Below are 19850 nucleotides of genomic sequence, written 5' to 3'. Positions count from 1 at the left end.
TTGGCTGAGACAAGGTGGGGGGAGGGGAAATGAGGAAACTGGAGAAATCTGAGTTCATCCCTTGTGGTTGGAGGGTTCCCAGGCAGAAGATGAGGCGCTCTTCCTCCAACTGTCGTGTTGCCATGGTCTGGCGATGGAGGAGTCCAAGGTGGAGTGGGAGGGAGAGTTAAAGTGTTGGGCTTCAGGGTGGTTGGGTTGGTTGGTCTGGGTGTCCCAGAGGTGTTCTCTGAAACGTTCCGCAAGTAGGTGGCCTGTCTCACATTTTCAGCTCTGATCTCCAGCATCTGCAGTCCTCACTTTCTCCTATATCATTAGTGCCAATATGTAACAAGATTTCTGGCTGTTCGCCCTCCCCTTTTAGAACCTTATACACCCGATCGGAGACGTCCCGGACCCTGGCACCAGGGAGGCAACATACCTTCCGGGAATCCCGATCCTGACCACAAAATCTCCTGTCGATTCCCCCAACTATCGAGTCCCCTACCATGAGTACTTTTCTATTCTGCCCCCTTCCCTTTGCCACAGTGTCAGGCTCAGTGCCAGAGAACTGACTGCTATGGCTTTCCTCTGGTAGGTCATCCCCCCAGCAGTATCCAAAACGGTATACTTATTGCTAAGAGGAATGGCCACAGGGGATCTCTGCACTGTCTGACTGTCCCCTTTCCTCCCCCTAACTGTAACCCATCTATCCTTGTCCTGAGCCTTAGGAGTGACCAACTCCCGGTAACTCCTCTCAATTACCCCCTCAGCCTCCCGAATGATCCGTAGTTCATCCAGCTCCAGCTCCAATTCCCTAACACGGTTTTCAAGGAGCTGGAGTTGGGTGCACTTCCCACAGACGTGGCCAGCGGAGACCTGTGCCATGTCTTCCACCTGCCACATTCTGCAGGAGGAGCAAGCAACTGCCCTAACATCCATACCCGGCTTATCTGACTCCCACTCAGTACTAAAGTAGAAAGCTTAGTAGAAAGATTATCCCTGATAATCTTTCTACTAAGCTTTCTACTTTAGTACTGAGTGGGTGTTCAGATAAGCCGGGTATGGATGTTAGGGCAGTTGCTTGCTCCTCCTTGCTTATCCCTGATAATCTTTCATCCCCTTGTTATTAGGAACTAAATGATAATGACAAATTACAGTTATAGGAATGAGAAAATCCAGTTATAATGTCTTCCCCTGATAAATAGGGAGCTACTACAGTCAAAGTATTTTGGGAGTGATTTATTACTCTGAGTCGATGTACTGACCTGCTGAAATATAAAAGTGAATGGGATTTAACTAGGGTTATTTATTTGTGGGATGTGGCTGCCGCTGGCAAGGCTGGCATTTATTGACCATACCCAATTACCCTCTTGGAGGTGGTGTTGTGCAGCCTTCTAGAACTGCTGCAGTCCTTGCAGTATAGGCACACCCAGATTGATATTTGGAAGGAGTCTCAGGAGTATGACTGAGAAGGAAGAGTGATACATTTTCAAGTCAGGAGGGACTGTGACTTGGAGGGGATCTTGCAGGAGGTGGTTGTGCCAGATGCCCTTGTCCTTCTTGGCAGGAAATGATCATGATACCCAGAAGGTCATGGTATAGGCAACTGGCCTCTGTGCAGTTTTGCCTTGCCCATGGCTGATTGTTTCTCGCAGCAATTCCATATGACTGAGTTGTTTACCTGCCATCCACATTGCAGTCTGCAACAATCACACACAAGCCAGAAGGGGTAAGAATCAGAAATTTCCTTTGTTAAAGGGCATTAGTGACCCAGTTGAGACTTATTGCAACAACCAAATACTTTTTTGATTACCATTACCAAGCTAGGGTTTTGTTCTAGATTGCTTCATGAACTGAAATAGAAGTAAAACACATGTTTCCAGATCTTTCACCTCAGTCCCTAGATAACCCATTCGTTAACATAGCTATTGATGTTGGGAAACCTAGATCACTTCTGCTTATTATTAAGACAGGACCTTCCAATAGTACCAAATTTTATGCTTGTGAGTATAATGGAAATCCTTGATTGGTGTTGTGAAAGACCAATCTGTAGACAGCACAAGTGTTAGTGATAGTTAAGTGGCCAAGTACCAATTTTGAGTTGATTTATAACAGGTATTGGTGAAGGTTGTGAGATACCAATGGGTGCGATATTAGATTACTTACAGTATGGAAACAGGCCCTTTGCCCAACAAGTCCACACTGCCCCGCTGAAGCGCAACCCACCCATACCCCTACATCTACCCCTTACCTAACACTACGGGCAATTTAGCATGGTCAATTCACCTGACCTGCACATCTTTGGACTGTGGGAGGAAACCGGAGCACCCGGAGGAAACCCACACAGACACGGGGAGAATGTGCAAACTCCACACAGTCAATCGCCTGAGGCGGGAATTGAACCCGGGTCTCTGGCGCTGTGAGGCAGCAGTGCTAACCACTGTGCCACCATGCCGCCATATCTTCTTCCTGAGGCTTGAGCAATGTAATTGTCACCTGATCAGCCTTGATTCTGAGTAGATCTTAAGACGAAAGGAAGGTTCACTCAGCTGCATCCCAAGATCTTCTTGCTACTTGATAAATCAAGTTTGGATCTTGATGTGGTCAAGGTTTGTAACGTAATGCTCAAATAGATTACATCTGATGATGCACTAAACATGGGACAGATATTACTTGCACAAATTTTGAAGGCACTGATGGAACAGTCAACAGTTGTGCACTTAAGTCTGATAAGATTGTGTCAATTCTAAGTTGGTTTAGACTATATCTTCCTTTAAGAATGCAACAGTTAAACAATTTACAAACCTATTTCCATTCTAAATCCTAATATCGTAGAATATCATAGAATTCCTAGAGTTGGAAACAGGTGATTTGGCCTAACAAGAGCACACTGACCTTCTGAAGCGTAACTCACCCAGACCCATTTCCCCTGCTCTATTACTCTTCATTTACTCCTGACTAATGCCCTCACCAACACATCCCTTTAACACTATGGACAGTTTAGCATGGTCCATTCACCTAACCTGCACATTTGGACTGTGGGAGGAAACCCATGCAGACATGGAGAGAAAGTGCAAACACCACACAGGCAGTCACCCGAGGCTGGAATTGAACCTGGGTCCCTGGCACTGTGAGGCCACAGTGCAAACCAGTGAGCTACCATGCTGCCATAGTTTACTTAATAGCTTAATAAAATTTACTTGTACATTTCCAAGGCTCAAATAAAATGAGTAAACACAGACAGAAAAATGGCAATGATTCACATAATATATACAATGATTACATATTTAGAGGCATGCTGGGTAAAAAAAATCCATCAATCTGTTATCCAAGACGGTTGAGATAAAACCAGCGTAATTGAGAGGGCTGCAAGCAGAAAGGAGGAAGATCACCATCCAGGTATAAATCTACTTTTAAGAGAACATTGTGGCAAATACATTTTCTTTGAGAATACAAGCAATTCTTTAGCAAGTCAAGTTGGAATGAATAATGAACAACACTCAAATGATACTTCAATAATTCTAAGTAACAAAAAAAAAATTGGATAATCCAAATGTTTAATGGTTTAAGGAGATCATAGTTATCAAATTTAATGCTTCACTTATTTGGTTTGTTTAATTTTAGGCAAAAGTCAGCATCAAGGTTAAGTTGATGTGGTAATCCAAACCTCATGGAGATGCATCAGAGAACTGCATCATTTTAATGCATTTTGTGCCATGATTAGTATATCAGTTTACCTCTGTTCTGCCGGAAGGATTAGCTTGATTCTTTTCCACATAGCAGATCAGAGTAAACAACCAGCTCAGAAAGTTAGAAGTGCAGGATGACAGCCTGCAATAGGTCATTCAAAATGCTTAAGTAGATACATTATCATTACTCTACTCTTGAAATTTCAACGTTCTAAAGAATTCAAGACAATGTTAAACAAGTTAGCACATTTGCTTACGTCCCTTACCTATTAGGGCATCAATTAATTGTGAGATGTTTTAAGCCCAACATAATTATCTTTGTCATAAATAAATTATATTTGATAGTGTCTGGAATTAATAATTTTGAATCCTATGAGGTTTAATAGAATTAAGACCAGTGATCATGTGAGTTCATGAATTAGGAGCAGGAATAGACTATTTGGCTTCTCGAACCTACACTGCACTTTGAAAAGACCCAAACTAAATGACTTGAATCAAACTTACAGATTCTGGGCTGTCAAGAACCGCTAAAATAAAGAAAACATATTCTTGGCCACTTTGAAGGCGCTTGTTTTCAAATCCGTTGTAAAAGAGCCGATCACCGAGGGTAAATTCGTTGGGCAGAACCTCAAAGTGGGCTGCAATATATGGCTTAAGAGCATCTGCATGTCTCCTTAGACGGATGCTTCTTCGTTTTCTTGTAATTTCTCTCAATAACTGGAAAAGAAAAGAAAATAATTGCTTTAATTTCTTGAACTGAAGATCAAAATTCATACACTATAGGACCAGATGTGCCTGTTTCCATGCTGAACAGAGCTCTGAGTATTTCTTTGTTTAATATTGGTTGGCATCAATCATACCAACAAAATGAATCAAAATTCCAAATCTCTGGTGAGCACTGGGGAATCAGCATACTTCGTAATTGCTGCCCTAGGAATCATGCAAAAATGCATCAATAGGCCGACATTAAACATAATTGTACAAATTTACAAAACCACTCTAAGATGTGCAGAAACAGTTTACGGGTCAATTGGGTGGGTATTTTGAAAGGCTGAGATGTATTGAGATTGAATTGTCAGCATTCACCATCACCGCCACTCTGAAACGGACCACAGCTTCAGTGTATTGGGTATGCACAGATCAACAGAAGAATACTGAGACTGTTCAATCACCAATGGCTCAAACCCTTGGTATCCCACAGCTCCAGTCAGAGGCTCTTTGACCATCACTGGGAATGTCAACATTCCTATTTGAACATCACTGTGAGAAATAATGTAAAAAGTCACACCTTGTTCAACTGGGCGTGGGGGGGAACGGACCAGGATTTTAATAATAATGGAATCAAGAGGATTTGGAGAACAATGCAATTGATTTTGAAAAGATTATTTGATAATTTTGGCACACTGTTAAATGCTTAATCAGGTGATTTTTAAAAGCTAGATTTTAAAGTCATTTTCCAGTGTTTTTCTGAATAGGTCAGTTTTTCCCTTCACCGCCACATGTATGTCTCAATATTTAATTTGTTCAGTGTAAAAAACTTTTATTTTCTATTTTCAAATAGATTCCAGTTTAGGTATCTGTGAATACCATCGACGTGACTGGCTGCTTGGTCAGTCGGATTGTGTCACTACACCTTTATGCTGGGAATGCTCAGGAAAACTTGTGGCAAACACAATTTATATGCTCACTGAAATGCAATTCATGAGTTCAATCTTTAGAGTTAAAATGGACAATAAATATTTGTGGCATACATCACAAGTGCAACTGTATCTGCACAGATAGATCTTGTGCTATATTTGTGTTGGTATTGTACACTGTTCAATATTTATTTCCGCTCTTTCGAGGTCAAACTTCTATCATATACAAGGGATTGGGTGACTGGTACAGCACAGTGGTTAGCACTGCTGCCTCACAGCCCCAGAGACCCAGGTTCAATTCCTGCCTCAGGCAACTGTCTGTGTGGAGTTTGCACATTCTCCCCGTGTCTGTGTGGGTTTCCTCTGGGTGCTCTGGTTTCCTCTCACAGTCCAAAAAAATGTGTGCAGGTTAGGTGAATTGGCCATGCTAAATTGCCTGTAGTGTTAGGTGAAGGGGTAAATGTAGGGGAATGGGTCTCGGTCAGTTGCTCTTCGGAAGGTTGGTGTGGACTTGTTGGGCCGAAGGGCCTATTTCCACACTGTAAGCAATCTAATCTGGTACACATGGGAGATTTCATGCCACACCCCATAGGGTATACTGTCTTCACAGATACAATTAATATAGAATAAATAATTTGATGTGAACATCAGTTTTGTGCATTATTCTCACTGTTGACACAACTGAAAATGTTCAATGAGATGTGACAATGGTTTTAATGATATAATAATTCAGAATTGTCAGGGAGGAGATAGTGAACGTTGATGAAATTCACTGGTCAGCTGACTTTTGACAGAGTCTTCCACAGCATTTCCTGATTTACTAAGTCAAAAGCCTCAGTCAGTTTGATGAAGGCCATGTAGAGTGGTTGGTATTCTTCCTGGCATTTTGCTTGGAGTTGCTGAGCAGTAAAAATCATGTCTATGGTTGGAAGTCACACTGGCTTTCAGGAAGGATTTCTTCAAAGACTGGAAGAAGCATCTGATGAGGATTCGTGCAATGGTCTTCCCAGTAATGGAGAGTAGGGAAATTCCTCATTAGTTCCACAGTCCACTTTGTCTACTTTCTTGAAAATAGTGGTGAACGCAGAATTCCTGAGATGAGCAAAGAGCTATTTCTTCTTTGTCCCAGCTTTTCAGGAATAGCTGATAGAGATGACCAGGTGAGCTCTGCTTCTCCAATTTGAAAATTCCCATTAGAATTCCCTTCTTTCCTGTGGCTTTTCCCTTTTTCATGTTTCTAATAACAGTTTCAACTTTTGCCATACTAGCCAAGAATTTAAGACCAGTTTTAATGGAGAATTTCCTCAAATTTGACTTTGTTAATGATTGCTTCATTAAGTTCTTTAAAGTGTTTTCTCGATTGGAGGCTGATGTTTTCTGTGTCTTTCAAAATCTTTACTCTGCACAGGTTTAAGGCCAAAGTTGTTGGGTCCGTATATTGACTTAGTGACATTGAAGAAACCCCAGGCGTCGGCATGGAGTTGCAACTGCTTAGCGTTCTCAGTCCACAGTTTCCCTCGTTCTTCAACAGTGTTTGCTGTTGATGAGTCCTCCTCTCTGCTTCATTGGCAATACTGTTTTGTCAGGCATAGAGAGTTTTGACGGCAAGAAGTCAGCGATGGTCCTCACCGATGTTAACATGACAGAATTCTTTGAGGTCAGGGTAGGGATCCAGCAGAGATTGCAAACTGTCCTCGTCCACACACTCTTCTCCATTTTCATCGCCATCATTCTTCATCTTGTCATGAACAATTTTCCCAGTGGTGTGGACATTGTCTACAGGATGGATGGAGAACGTTTCAAAATCAACCTGTTGAAATCCAGGAATAAAAAGTGACACTGACCCTGCTTGTGGAATTTCAGTAAGTGGATGACAACATCATCTCTGCACACTCAGAAAAGAACTTCAAGTCTTGCTCATGCTTTTGCAGAAGGGTACAGAACAGTGGCCTCAGCCTCAAACTCAAGAAGACTCAATCAAATCCTTTACCAACTGCAGCCAGGTCAAGGTCTAGTCCATCCCTCCATTAAGATCAATGGAGAAATCCTCTCAAATGTGGAACATTTCACCTAACTGGGAAGCCATTCCTTATCGAAGGCTGACATTTATGTACTGATTCAACACCTCATCCAATCTGCAAGCATCACCGTCTGGTGGCTCAGGATGAGAGTCGTCCAGATCAGAGCACAGTAACATCTGTGCTGATACCAAGATTCTTGCGTCGAAGCCATTCTTCCTTCTGGCTCTTCTACACGGCTCCGAAATGTGGAATATGTACAGACACCACCTCAAGTGCCTTGAGAACCACCATCAATGTTTGAGATGGATTCTTGGCATCATCTGGGGGGACAGGCATACTAATATTGCATCTTTGAAGCAGCTAAATAGCACTGGCATCAAGGCCACAAATATCTGAAACTAACTCCAATGAGGTAGCCACATGTTTAGGATGTCTGAGTTCTGACTGCCGAAGCAAATCTTCTTTGTGCAGCTCAAGGAAGGCGCTTGAACGAGAGGAGGTCAGAAGAAGCACATTAAAGATTCCCTCAAGGCATCGCTCAAGAAATGCAACATGGACATCAATGCGTGGGAGATCTTCATTCAAAACAAACCAACTTGGAGGGAGCTCATGCACGAAGGGACACAATTCTTTCAGAATACCTACTGGCAAGACAAAGAAAGAAAAGGAACCAGAGGAAGGAATACCAAATAGTTTCAAGGCCAAGCACCACTTCCAACTCCCAGAAAACCTGCCAAATGTGTGGTTGGGCTCATCAGCCACACAAGGACACAAGAACTCTTGAAAACATGGAATTTCCTAGATGGTCAGTCATATTTGTTTGTGAGTGATGAAGAATTCAGAATTACTTTCAAGCAACCTTTCTTGGCCTGAGAGAAGAACTTTGTAAATATAAATCATTTAGTTACTGGCCTTCCGCAATGTCTTCAGTGTATTATACATCTTGCTTTGCTGTTTGAAAAAATTCTTCACTATAACTTGCAGCTCAACCTGCTTCCTAACATTACTGTTTCTGGATATCCTACAGGTGGCAGTGTGTTGGAAGTCACATTGAAATAGGAGAAATACATGTTTATGAGCCCACTGATTCTTTGTGGGCCATGTTACGACACACCTCCATGGCAGATGGGACACTGACCTCTGATGCTCGAGCCCAACAATAGGTACAATAATTTACAGCGGCACGGTGGCACAGTGGTTAGCACTGCTGCCTCACAGTGCCTGAGACCCGGGTTCAATTCCCGCCTCAGGCGACTGACTGTGTGGAGTTTGCACGTTCTCCCCGTGTCTGCGTGGGTTTCCTCCGGGTGCTCCGGTTTCCTCCCATAGTCCAAAGATGTGCAGGTCAGGTGAATTGGCCATGCTAAATTGCCCGTAGTGTTAGGTAAGGGGTAAATGTAGGGGTATGGGTGGGTTGCGCTTCGGCGGGGCGGTGTGGACTTGTTAGGCCGAAGGGCCTGTTTCCACACTGTAAGTAATCTAATCTAATCTAATCTAATTGCTACATGACAAGAGCCATGAAAAGAAATTTTTCAAAGCTGAATAAAATTATTGTGGGAAGCTTCTTTCTCCATGTCATAATCAGGGCTATACCTTCACTGCAGACCAGTAAATTCTGATCATTGTTGTTATCTGGAAATCATTGCTGGTGGTAGTTATAAACAGACATCTAATATTGTTATGGAACATGATTTGTCTCCCCCTATCTTTTGATTAATTTAGTCCCAAGAATGATATCTAACTCCTTTTTGAAAATAAACATTCCATGTATTGGCCTAACTATATTTTCAGAGAATTCCACATGCTCACTAGTCTCTGACTGAGGAAATTTCTCTTCAGCCCAATTCTAAATGGTCTACCTTGGATGCTTAGACTGTGACCCCTGGTGCTGGATGTCCTGGTCATTGAGAATATCCTTCCTCCCACTGTCTCGAGTCCTGTTAGAATCTTTTGGATTTCTATGAAATCCCTCCTCATTCTTCAAAACTCCATGAAATACAGCCCTAACCAATTTAGTCTCTCTTCATACGTCCGAATCAGGCTGGTAAACTTTTGTTGCTGTCCTCCTATAGCCAGAACACCTTTCCTCAGATAATGAGACCAAAACTGCTCGTAATACTTCAGGTTTGGGCCTCACTGAAGCCCTGTACAAATGCAACAAGACAGTCAATATACTACTTGCCTTCTTCAATGCTTGCTGTACCTGCATGATTACTTTCAGTGATTGGTGTACAAGGATACCCAGGTCTCGTTGCACCTCCTCCTTTGCAAATCTCTCACCAAATCCTGCCTCTATTTCTGACTAATTCTACTTCTGGTGGTTCAAGAAATGGAACAAGGCAAAATCCAGTTAAGACTATTTGAATTTAGTGTTGAGTTTAAACACACACTATTTTCTGTGCAGGGAGGGCCGTAGCCCAAAATGTGTAACTAACATTTTCTTGAGACACAAATGCTCATAAAAGAGGAATAAGAGTTGGGGAAATCATCAAGCCACCAAGTTATTACCAAGTTATAGAAACATGGAAACAGGGAAAATAGGTGCAGGAGTTGGCCATTTGGCCCTTCAAACCTGTACCACCATTCATGGCTGATCATGCAATGTCAGTATCCCACTCCCGCTTTCTCTCCATACCACTTGATCCCTTTAGTCACAAGGCCACATTCAGCTCCTTCTTGAACATATCTAACAAACTGGCTCAAACAGCTTTTTGTTGTAGAAAATTCCACAGATTCGCAACTCTGAGTGAAGAAATCCTTCCTCATCTCAGTTCTGAATGGCTTACCCCTTATTCTTAAACTGTCAGCCCCAGTTCTGGACTTCCCCAACATCAGGAACTTTCTTCTCACATCTAGACTGTCCAATCCCATCAAGATTTTATATGTTTCTCTGAAATCCCCCTTTATTCTTTTAAATTGCAGTGTGTACAAGCCCAGTTGTTCCAGCCTTTCTTCATATGTCAGTCCTGCCATCTCTGGAATCAGTCTGGTGAACCTTTGCTGGACTTCCTCAATAGCAAGAATGTCCTTCCTTAGACCAGGAGATGAAAACTGCACACAGCACTCGAGGTGTGACCCCATCAAGGCCCTGTACAACTGCAGCAAGACATCCCTACTCTGATACTCAAATCCTCTCACAATGAAGGCCAGCATGCCATTATCTTTCCTAACTGCCTGCTGCATCTACATGCCAACCGTCAGGATGGGGTCTGAGGACCTATGAAGATTTGAGAGCCTAACACTGAACAACTAGGACAAAATCCTAAAGAATCACAATGAACTTTATAACCAGCCTGCCTTAATATTTGGTAGCCTCCCTATCCATCTCCAAAGTGAAACTAACACACAGCTGGCTAGCCCTTGATGGAAGATTCGGTAACATGGGGCATCTTTTCCTCAGAGGTGGGAGTGGTGAGCTAGGAAAATTTTCAAATCCGTGCATCCACTTTGAGAGCAGAAGTTTGGCTGTAGTGTCTGTGTGACACTACATCTGCAAGGAGACTTGAATATAACATCAAGGCTGAAACAGCCACTGTTGCATTGTTAGAAATGCTGTCTTTTGGATACATCTCTTATGGCATAGCATCATAAAGTCTGAGAGATCAACAATCCAATGTGCCCACACCAGTCAAAAACAATCACTTAACTGTTCTAATTTCATTTTCCAGTATTTGTTCATAGCCCTTTGAGCCTTAGCATTGCAAGTTTACATCTAAATATAATTTTATGAGCATTTCTACCTCTACCACCCTTACAAGCACTGAGTTCCATATTTCCACCAACCCTCTGGATGAAAAAGTTTTTCTGCACATGTCCTCTAAACCTTCTGCCATGCCCCCACCACACACCCCCACCCCCCACCCCACAATCCATCCTTTTATGTGGACATAAAAGATTCCACAGCACAACAACAGCGGTGTCCTTGATATCCTGCCCACTCATCACTCAATCTCACTGTGGGGGAGGTGATGGCTCACTGTTATTATCACTGGACTGTTAATCCAGAGGTTCATGTAATGTTCTGGTGATTCAAGTCTGAATCCCACCATGGCAGTTGGTGCAATTTGAATTCAATCAAAATCTGGAATTAAGCGTTTAATGATTACCATGAAACTGTTATCAATTGGTGGGAAAAAAAAACTATCTGGTTCACTAATGTTCTGAGAAATGTCACTGAATTGCAACTGCATTCTGGGCAATTAGGGATGGGCACTAAATGCTGGCCGAGCCAGTGAAGCCCTGATCCCATGAATGAATAAAACAAAAATCAGCTCCAAAGAAACAAAGATCACATGCTTCCTTCCTCATTGTGACTTGTCGAATCTTAATTTACACAAACTGCTGCCTACATTTCATATACTGTAATAGTCAATACACATTATGATGTATTGATTTTTTAATCTTTTTTTAGATATTCTAAAGACATTAAATAAGCTATATATATATATTTGTCTTTTGTTCTTCCTTAGTTATTTATGTGCTTGCATTTGTTTACTTATTTATACATTTTTACTTCATAATTTTCACAAAAATACCTGTATATTGATGAATACCTTTGTCAAAATAGGAGAATGAAGAATTTTATAAAAAACAAGTTTATCACTAACATCATAGAGTGTCTTCAAAAGAACATTTCTACAGTGCTAATAATCAGAGCAAATAGAACAAAATGATTAAATTATCAGTATTAATCAACAGAAGCTGTGCACATTTACTGAAGGAGTTCCCTGCTCTGACAGCCCCCCTCCCCACTGCCTATAACCGAACAGTAGAACTGTTCTGCTATCGAAAGAGCTGAGCACAAAACTCAAACAAATGATCTGAATGCTTAATAAATTGCTGTTTTAGTCCCCAAGTATTTACCCACCAGCTCAACAATACCTATTGATTTATAAATGTGAAAATCATCACTGCCAGTCTGCACATAATTTTGGACTTAATAACACTTTTATTTAGGAAAAAGACATAGTTTGTTGCTAAGTAACAGAACATACAATCAAAGACTCTAAAGCACTGTACAAATTGTCTGGACTGATAGATGAGTCTGGGATTTGAGACCTGCATTTCACACTGATTTGATTGGTGAGGAATGATCTTACAATTTATAATTCTGCTGATTATTCATTACTTCCAAATATTTGCATCTTGTTTTGCTTTAGTTTATTCTACAAGTAAACCATTGCAAGGTGACAATGTGTTTACTTCACATCTGTCTGCAGATTTCAAATTTTAAAACTTCCTTCAGGTTGATATCCTCACATGGTTTTATTATTTCTCTATTTATGTATCAAACATATTTTTATTATTCTGTATTGGAATAAAAATATTTATGGGAGCCTGGTTCTAAATTGGAGCTATGGCCACATCTGTGGTTTCTATTCTAACGCATGCCCTCAAACTCTGAGTGCCCAGTATTCTTCATTGAAATCAATGAATACTTCTTTGTAGCTCAAACACACAAAAAAATCTAAAGTAGTTTATGTACTTAAATGGGGTATGCATTCCAATTAATTATCACAGTATATTAATTGTTACAATTTTGCTGGCGTCTTTTGAGGGAGGCTTGTTGATCTTATTTGCCACAGCATTAAGTAGAATATGGATAGCCTCAAACAATATCACCTACTTGACTTTGGTTCACTCACAAAAAACCTAGCAACTTAGCATAACTGATGCTTGCGTGACAGGGAATAAAGAGGGATGAATCTTGCTGGACCATAGGATGGAATGCAGCAAGGTACCATCTATCATAACCTTCCCAACAACCTGGCATACTTTGACTCACTGTAATCTTCTTTCAATGAGAGCTGACTCAGAATTTGTGTTCTACCTCCCCTTCTCTCCTCATGACTGAAGTAAATTAGCCAGACCCAACAAATATACAAATGAAACACAGAAATTAAGAAGAAAAATTTGATCTATTTTAACCAAAAATAAATCATAATTAATTCAGAAAAGCAATTAATATTTCTTTAAAGTTGCAAGTCGAACGAGCCATCAAAGTATTTTAAAAAATCAAAATCAAAACAGCAATGTTATAATAAAACAACGAACGGGAAAAGCTGGAAAGGTTTTTGCTATATAATAGGATGGAATGCATTCCTGCCAGAAAAAAGAAAGATGGGATATGATCTAAGTCTACCAAGTGATAAAAGCAGGCATCAGCACGTTATATAATTTACATTGATTAAAGAAGAGGAGTCAAATATAACTAGATTCATACAGGAAGAGATGAGAAACCTTGCCCCATGATTGAAAGCACGAGAATGATATATTGCAGACTGTCATGAAATTGCAGATGGATCAAAATAAATCAATTATTTATCCTAAAAGCCTGTGGTCAAATCCCAGATTTAAATACTGAGGCTGAAACAATTAGTGAACACAAGTATCATTTCAACAGCACACATTGCAAAGAAACTCAATGAATTTTTTTTTATCAGACACATGGACAAGAATCTTCAATAAAACCTAAGGAGGAAATGTGTGAAGCTCTAGTAAATATAATTAGTTGGGCCAGAAATGGATGTGTTAAGTAGCTGAGTTTGTTTGATGATGCCTACAACGTGGGTTCAATCTCCCTTTTGGCGATTGATAGCTTATGTCTTGCCCAATGCTTGATCTGGACTGATGCCCATCAAGCTACTTGAGCTTATAGAGCCTCATGGACTACAGCTGATTACGAGCATCAGAACCAGAACGACTAAGCATCATAAGGAACGCTATCCAGGTATTTAAAATAAAAGAGCATGGCCAAAAGTTACTGATCAGTCATTCATCATTAAGATTCATAATGGAATGACCTGTCAAACTTTATGCAGGATGCTTTTGACACTTATTTGAACAAGGCAAATGCCTTAAAGAATGATAAGGTCTGCCTCATTCAGAAGGTTTTGATAAAGTTCCGCATGTAAAACTATTAAAAGGGTTAAAAGTGGATGAAACTAATGACAAATTAGATGAATGGAATGAAAACTGGCATGATTAAATAAAATCAAAACTGATAATAAACAGAGAAAACTCCACCCAGGAAAAATGATTGGAATAATTCTGAAAACATCTATTCTAAGTGACCCCACTGCTCTCAATATTTCTGTATAATAGAGAGGGGGTTGATGATAACACCATAATGTTTGCTGATGACATCCGGCTGTATGGCAGTGTGACAATTACAAGTGTGTGATCAGCATTCACGAGTATCTATCAATTAAACAGATGGGCTGTAGAATGGCAGTCAAACCATAACTTAGACAAATGTGAAGTAGTGTACACTGAAATGTGAAACAGCGAGCAGATAGACAAAAGAGTTCCCATTAGTAATGGAAGAGGAGGAAATCATTCAAGTCTGATTATTTGTCATTTACTGAAAATCTCTAGTCATTATGGAGTGGTCATGAATAAAAATAATCAAATCGTAGATGACAGCAAAAAAGCATTTGATAAGAAGCCAAAATAAGTAATTATAACCTGTTATAGGTCATTGATAAGGAAACAATGTGCATAATGTATTCCAGCCTACCATCATAACAGCAAGGGCATAATGGCGAACGCTCTAAATCATCATGTAGGGCTTGCTGATTTTAAGTTATTTTCATTTTAGTGGAAAGAAAATTGAGAGGGCCCATGATCCAAATCTATGAAATGCTGAGTGGTATTGATGATTTTTTAAATGGTCTATTGAGAGTAGGCACAGAAGTAGGAAGACAGATGTTTATAGTTAACAATCCACAATGTGACTGGAGATTGGAGGAAGCTATTTGTCCCTGTAGTAATGAATATGTAGAATAATTTTCCAGCAAAAGCAGTCGGTACTATTTTGATTAACTCTTTCAAAAGCGAGTGGATAAATACATGATTGAGTGAAGCATAAGCTGGGATGATTAAATACTCAATCAAACACAAAAGACTCGATTTTAAAGCTGATTATAACTCTTTATCATGAAGTGCCACTACCACTGCTAAGAGGTGGTTGATTGAAGAAAAATGGACTAATGGTTGCAATGCTATTGGAAATTTTATGTGCCGGGTGTAACAGAAAAGGGTTGCACAAGTGGTATGTGAAAAGATGCATTTTCTATAAAGTTGAATAACTGTCTTTGAAAATCAGAGACCTATCCTTTGGAAATTAAGTTGATATAGTAAGTGTACAATAGAATCAATTTGATATAGTTATGAAATGAGCAAGCCTGATGAACAGAACACACATGTTGATCTTGCAGCTTTTTTTTGTATGAAATAAACACCCAACCATGATATTTTCTAAACAGGTAATTGCAAACAGGATAATTATATGTCCTATGAAACACCATAGTTTGGTCTTGCTGGAAAGATTGGGAATATGACTTGTGGAATGTAACAGGTTAGAGTTGCAGAATATTAAAGTCTGATATCAGGACTTATTTTTCATGATGTTAGGAGCAAATTTACCACTTACTTTCCTTTCTTGGAAATATTATCAATGATTATTCACTCCTCCAGGGAGAAAAATAAGCCAAGACAGTCCTTTATGGTAGAAGTTGGACACAGTGATCAAAAGCTTTCCCGTTCCACTTCCTCATACATTTTATGACAGAAAATGACTGCAAATATTTACTAAAATTGTGTAATGTTCTTTTGAGGTATCAATATGACATACTTATGGGAAGAAAATCAGTTTGTTGAAACATAATACTGATTTTGGTCAACTAAACTGCTATTTACAAGGTACTGCCAGCCCAATTTCTGGAACTAATTTTAGTAAGTAGCAAAATATGCACAGAAATACAAACAGAAGTTGCTGCATGCAAGCACACAATTAACTTGATTGCTTCTTTTTTTTGCCTTTCCTGTTATGAGCCAGTTAACTGTGCACCAGCTGCACACTTACCTCCTCTAAATCCATTTCATCGGGACTGTCCCAAGGCTTGATAAATTTCCCACGGGATTTCTTCAAAGGCACAACAATTATATAGTAGCCTCTGTTAAAAGAAAAAACAAAGGTTAATTGATAACAATGTCAAAATTGCCGAGGTCACCTAATTAAACAGACAATTTTCCTAAGCCAGATATTATTTCAAAACAAAGATATTCTCTAGATATATACATAGACATGATCCCTGGTTCAACAAGAAGATTTGAGACTTGATTTCCAAGTTATCAGTAGGGATGAGATTTTCTTTGGAAAGAAAATGTGATGGTTAATCAGTCACCAATTCCACCCCATTTCTACTGAAGTCAATGAAAACAAAATTGGGTTGCTGTAAATTTAAATACCAATTCAAAGTTGCCCAGTTCCCATGACCTCTCAAGACCAGTTTCAATTATACCACCCAATATCGACCATCATCAATATCACCAAATCCCACCTCAAAGATCATCTGTTTCTGCCTTACTTTCATTTTCTTTGGTTGTTATTACTGTGATGCATGTCCCGATCACGTCAAGACCAAAGTACTCTTCTGGTCATCTGACATCCTTCACTTTCCTTAGGTATCAGTTCATTGCAAGTGTAATGTCTGTGTCCTGTTCCACACCACATCCCACTCATCTATCACCTCCTGGTCAAGTATTTTATTTTAGTTCCCAGTGCATTAAAAGCGTCAAAATCAAAATTCTCATTTGCCTTTTTAAATCAATTCATTATCTCATTCCTTCCTATATCCCAAGTTCCTCCAGTTTTACAACACTAACCACAGCACTCCAAACCCCCCCCTTTGGATTTTGGCCTCTGCTACAACCTTCTTTCCTTTGTGATAATCTGAAATTTCCTTCCCAAACCTCTCCTCTTTTATCACATATGAATAAGGAGCAGGAGGATGCCACCAGGTCCCTCAAACCTCTCTGTCATTTAATGAGATCATGCTTGATCTAATTGTAACCTCAAAATCATTCCCACCTAATCTATCAATCTTATGCGTTCGTTGCTTACCAAGAATTTATCCACCTTTGCATTATATACAGTGAAAAATTCTGCTCCAATTGCTTTTGTTGGAAGAGTGTTTCAGAGACTCTCAACCTTCAAAGAAATGATTTTGTCTCATGTCTGTTTGAAAATGTGGAACCCGCTTATTCTTAAACAGTTACTGCTAGTTTTAGATTCTCCCATAAGAGGAGGTGTCCGTTCCATATCTAACCTGTCAAGATCCCTCAGAATCTTGTACGTTTCAACCATCCTCCTTACAACTTGTCTCTTTGACCAAGCTTTTGATCACTTCTCTCAACAGCTCCTTCTGCTTAATGTCGTATTTTTCTTCCCCCATTGTGGCAATGAAAAATGATTTTGGACATTTCAACATGTTGACAGTGTTAAATTAAAAAAAAACTATTATATTGTGGACTTTTTGCCACGAGTTGATATATTTTTAAATCATCATTTGATTACTGATAGCTAATATCTCCAAATTCTGACTGGCCCTAAAGTTAGACTTAATGCTCATTCCACAAGATAGAGTCAAAGAAAATCCCATTCTTGAAGTTGCAAGTCATTTGTAAGTTTCTAGTAAAAGACAAGTAGACCTGCAAAAGAAGCACACCTAACACTTCACCTTCCAGCAGCAACTTTTATTTGGTTGGACAACATAGCAAAACCAAGATACATTATTGACACAGTGAACAACATGAACGACACACAGAGAGAAAACTAAAGATTTCTTGTCTTGTTTTCATTTCTTTAAGGAGTTATTTTTCTCACATCGCAATGCTTGCTATCTTGTGAAACAGTATGAGGCAGCAATGTACAGAACCCTTGCTCATTTTTGATTCACTCCTTTTAGCAACAGTGAGAGACTCTCATTTCAGAACACAGAAAACTGACTTTGTTAACATAATAGATTTTGCCAAAACCATCGGTGGTTCAGACATTTCTTGAACTCATCAGTTTTGGTAAAGACAAGAGACACTGGAAGTTCTAATTCTACATATGGAGACTCTGGATGGTTGTTGCTGCTGCACCTTGAACTTTGACTAAACAAGAAAAACTGCTATCATACCAATAGCTTCGACAGAGAAATTAATTGCGTGTAATAAAATCGCTGGATTTAAGTTATTAATGTGAATGAGCCCTGCCACAGACATTTAGGTTTGGTAATTCAGGTCAGATGTGCCTTTTTAATTGCATGCTAGATAGTGCTGACATGCCACTCAAAGTTGGTGGTCCAGACAGTGAACAATGAAATTGTATTTCCACCATTAACAGCTCCTGAAGGATTTTTTTAAAGAAAAACTAAATCAATTTTGATGCTGGTCTTGCAAACCAAATTCCAGTTGGTTTTATTATGTAACCCACAGCATGGTAGGAGGTGATCCAGTTACATCTTTGGGATATTTTTGATCTAATGTGCTATAAAAGGTTTTTCCACTGTTGCTAATCAAAGCACCTCAAAGATAAAGAATGCCTGCACATTAACCCTGCTATTTATTCATAACTTCTCAAGGAACAAAAGACAATGTCCTTTCGACCATTGCTATTTTTAGCTTAATTTGCAATCACTTTATTTCCCTTTATTTCCATAGTACTTTCTCTTTACTCTTGATCACTAGTTCTACGCTATCTTTTGGTTTCATTAGTTAAGGAGAAAAGAATTTTCAGTATGAGCTTCCTGAAGTGTTGCATATAATGTTGATATTACTACATCATTATTGATTTATGGTAAGACAATGTTAATAAGTCCAGCTAACTTTGTCCATTGCATAATCTGCCATCCCATCAATTTTTGGGTGCATGCGTTTCTGTTCTCGCACACAAGAATACCACCCATGGAAACTGTAACTTAGTGATTTCATCATCATTGTCCTTCTCAGTGACTTCTTATTTTCGTCTCACAATTGTGACCATTAAAGATGATTAGGTTGCTTGAGGTTGAGATAAAGGTGCTAGATGTTTGTCTCGACAGGTATTATCAGAGTCAGTAACTAATCCATAATAGATAGTCTCATCATTTTGAAATTTTATTCCTAAAATTTCACTGGAATTATAGTTGTTCTTTCGTAACAGTTGGATTCCATTGTCACTGTGGAGGTAAGGAAAGGTGAGGGTGGCTCGGTGGGAGACAACAATCTTTTAATCAGTTTTGATCTATTGCACCAGCATCACCCAAAACAAAAGTGAGATGATGTTGGGGGACCACGACAGATTTTCGAACACATCAATGCCTCTCAAAGCAAACATTTTATTGTTTATTAAAACAAAACTTTTATGAACCAAGCTTAATGGGAAAGAGAGATTTAAGCAAAGCACTCTTGATACCCAGGGCTCTTATGAAATTACTAGTGTATTTCCTATGGCATTGCTGATAAGAACTTGCAGTAGATGAACTTCCTGACAAAGTAATTATCCAGGAAATAAAAGCCATGGATGTTTACTATAAAGATTGCCTCCCACAATTGTAAACCAAGTGAAAGTGGCAGCTAGTTAATGGAGTACCATTCGTGTAAATTCATTCAGTAGTGTGTAAAGCTGTGGTGGGGCACCCTGTTTAACCCAATGTATTTGTGTGAGATAACTAGAAAGAGATGAGCAATACAATGCAGTTCCCAAGAGGGCATTC

At 39.6% G+C, this 19850-nt stretch overlaps 1 protein-coding gene across 44 annotated transcripts in view; it reads right to left on the bottom strand.

Annotated features, from left to right (window-relative positions):
* LOC122562121 (receptor-type tyrosine-protein phosphatase delta) overlaps positions 1 to 19850 on the bottom strand; it is a 2454643-nt gene that overhangs the window by 127664 nt on the left and 2307129 nt on the right. For all 44 annotated transcript variants that reach the window (XM_043714668.1, XM_043714784.1, XM_043714721.1 and 41 more), the window contains 2 exons: positions 16193 to 16283; positions 4173 to 4385 (listed from right to left, as the gene is read on the bottom strand). In XM_043714668.1, coding sequence (XP_043570603.1) covers positions 4173 to 4385; positions 16193 to 16283 — 304 coding nt within the window. The remainder of the gene's footprint in view (positions 1 to 4172; positions 4386 to 16192; positions 16284 to 19850) is intronic.

Source organism: Chiloscyllium plagiosum, chromosome 2, assembly GCF_004010195.1.
Source record: "Chiloscyllium plagiosum isolate BGI_BamShark_2017 chromosome 2, ASM401019v2, whole genome shotgun sequence".
Taxonomy (NCBI): Eukaryota; Metazoa; Chordata; class Chondrichthyes; order Orectolobiformes; family Hemiscylliidae; genus Chiloscyllium; species Chiloscyllium plagiosum.
This window is presented reverse-complemented; position numbering and strand designations above follow the sequence as displayed.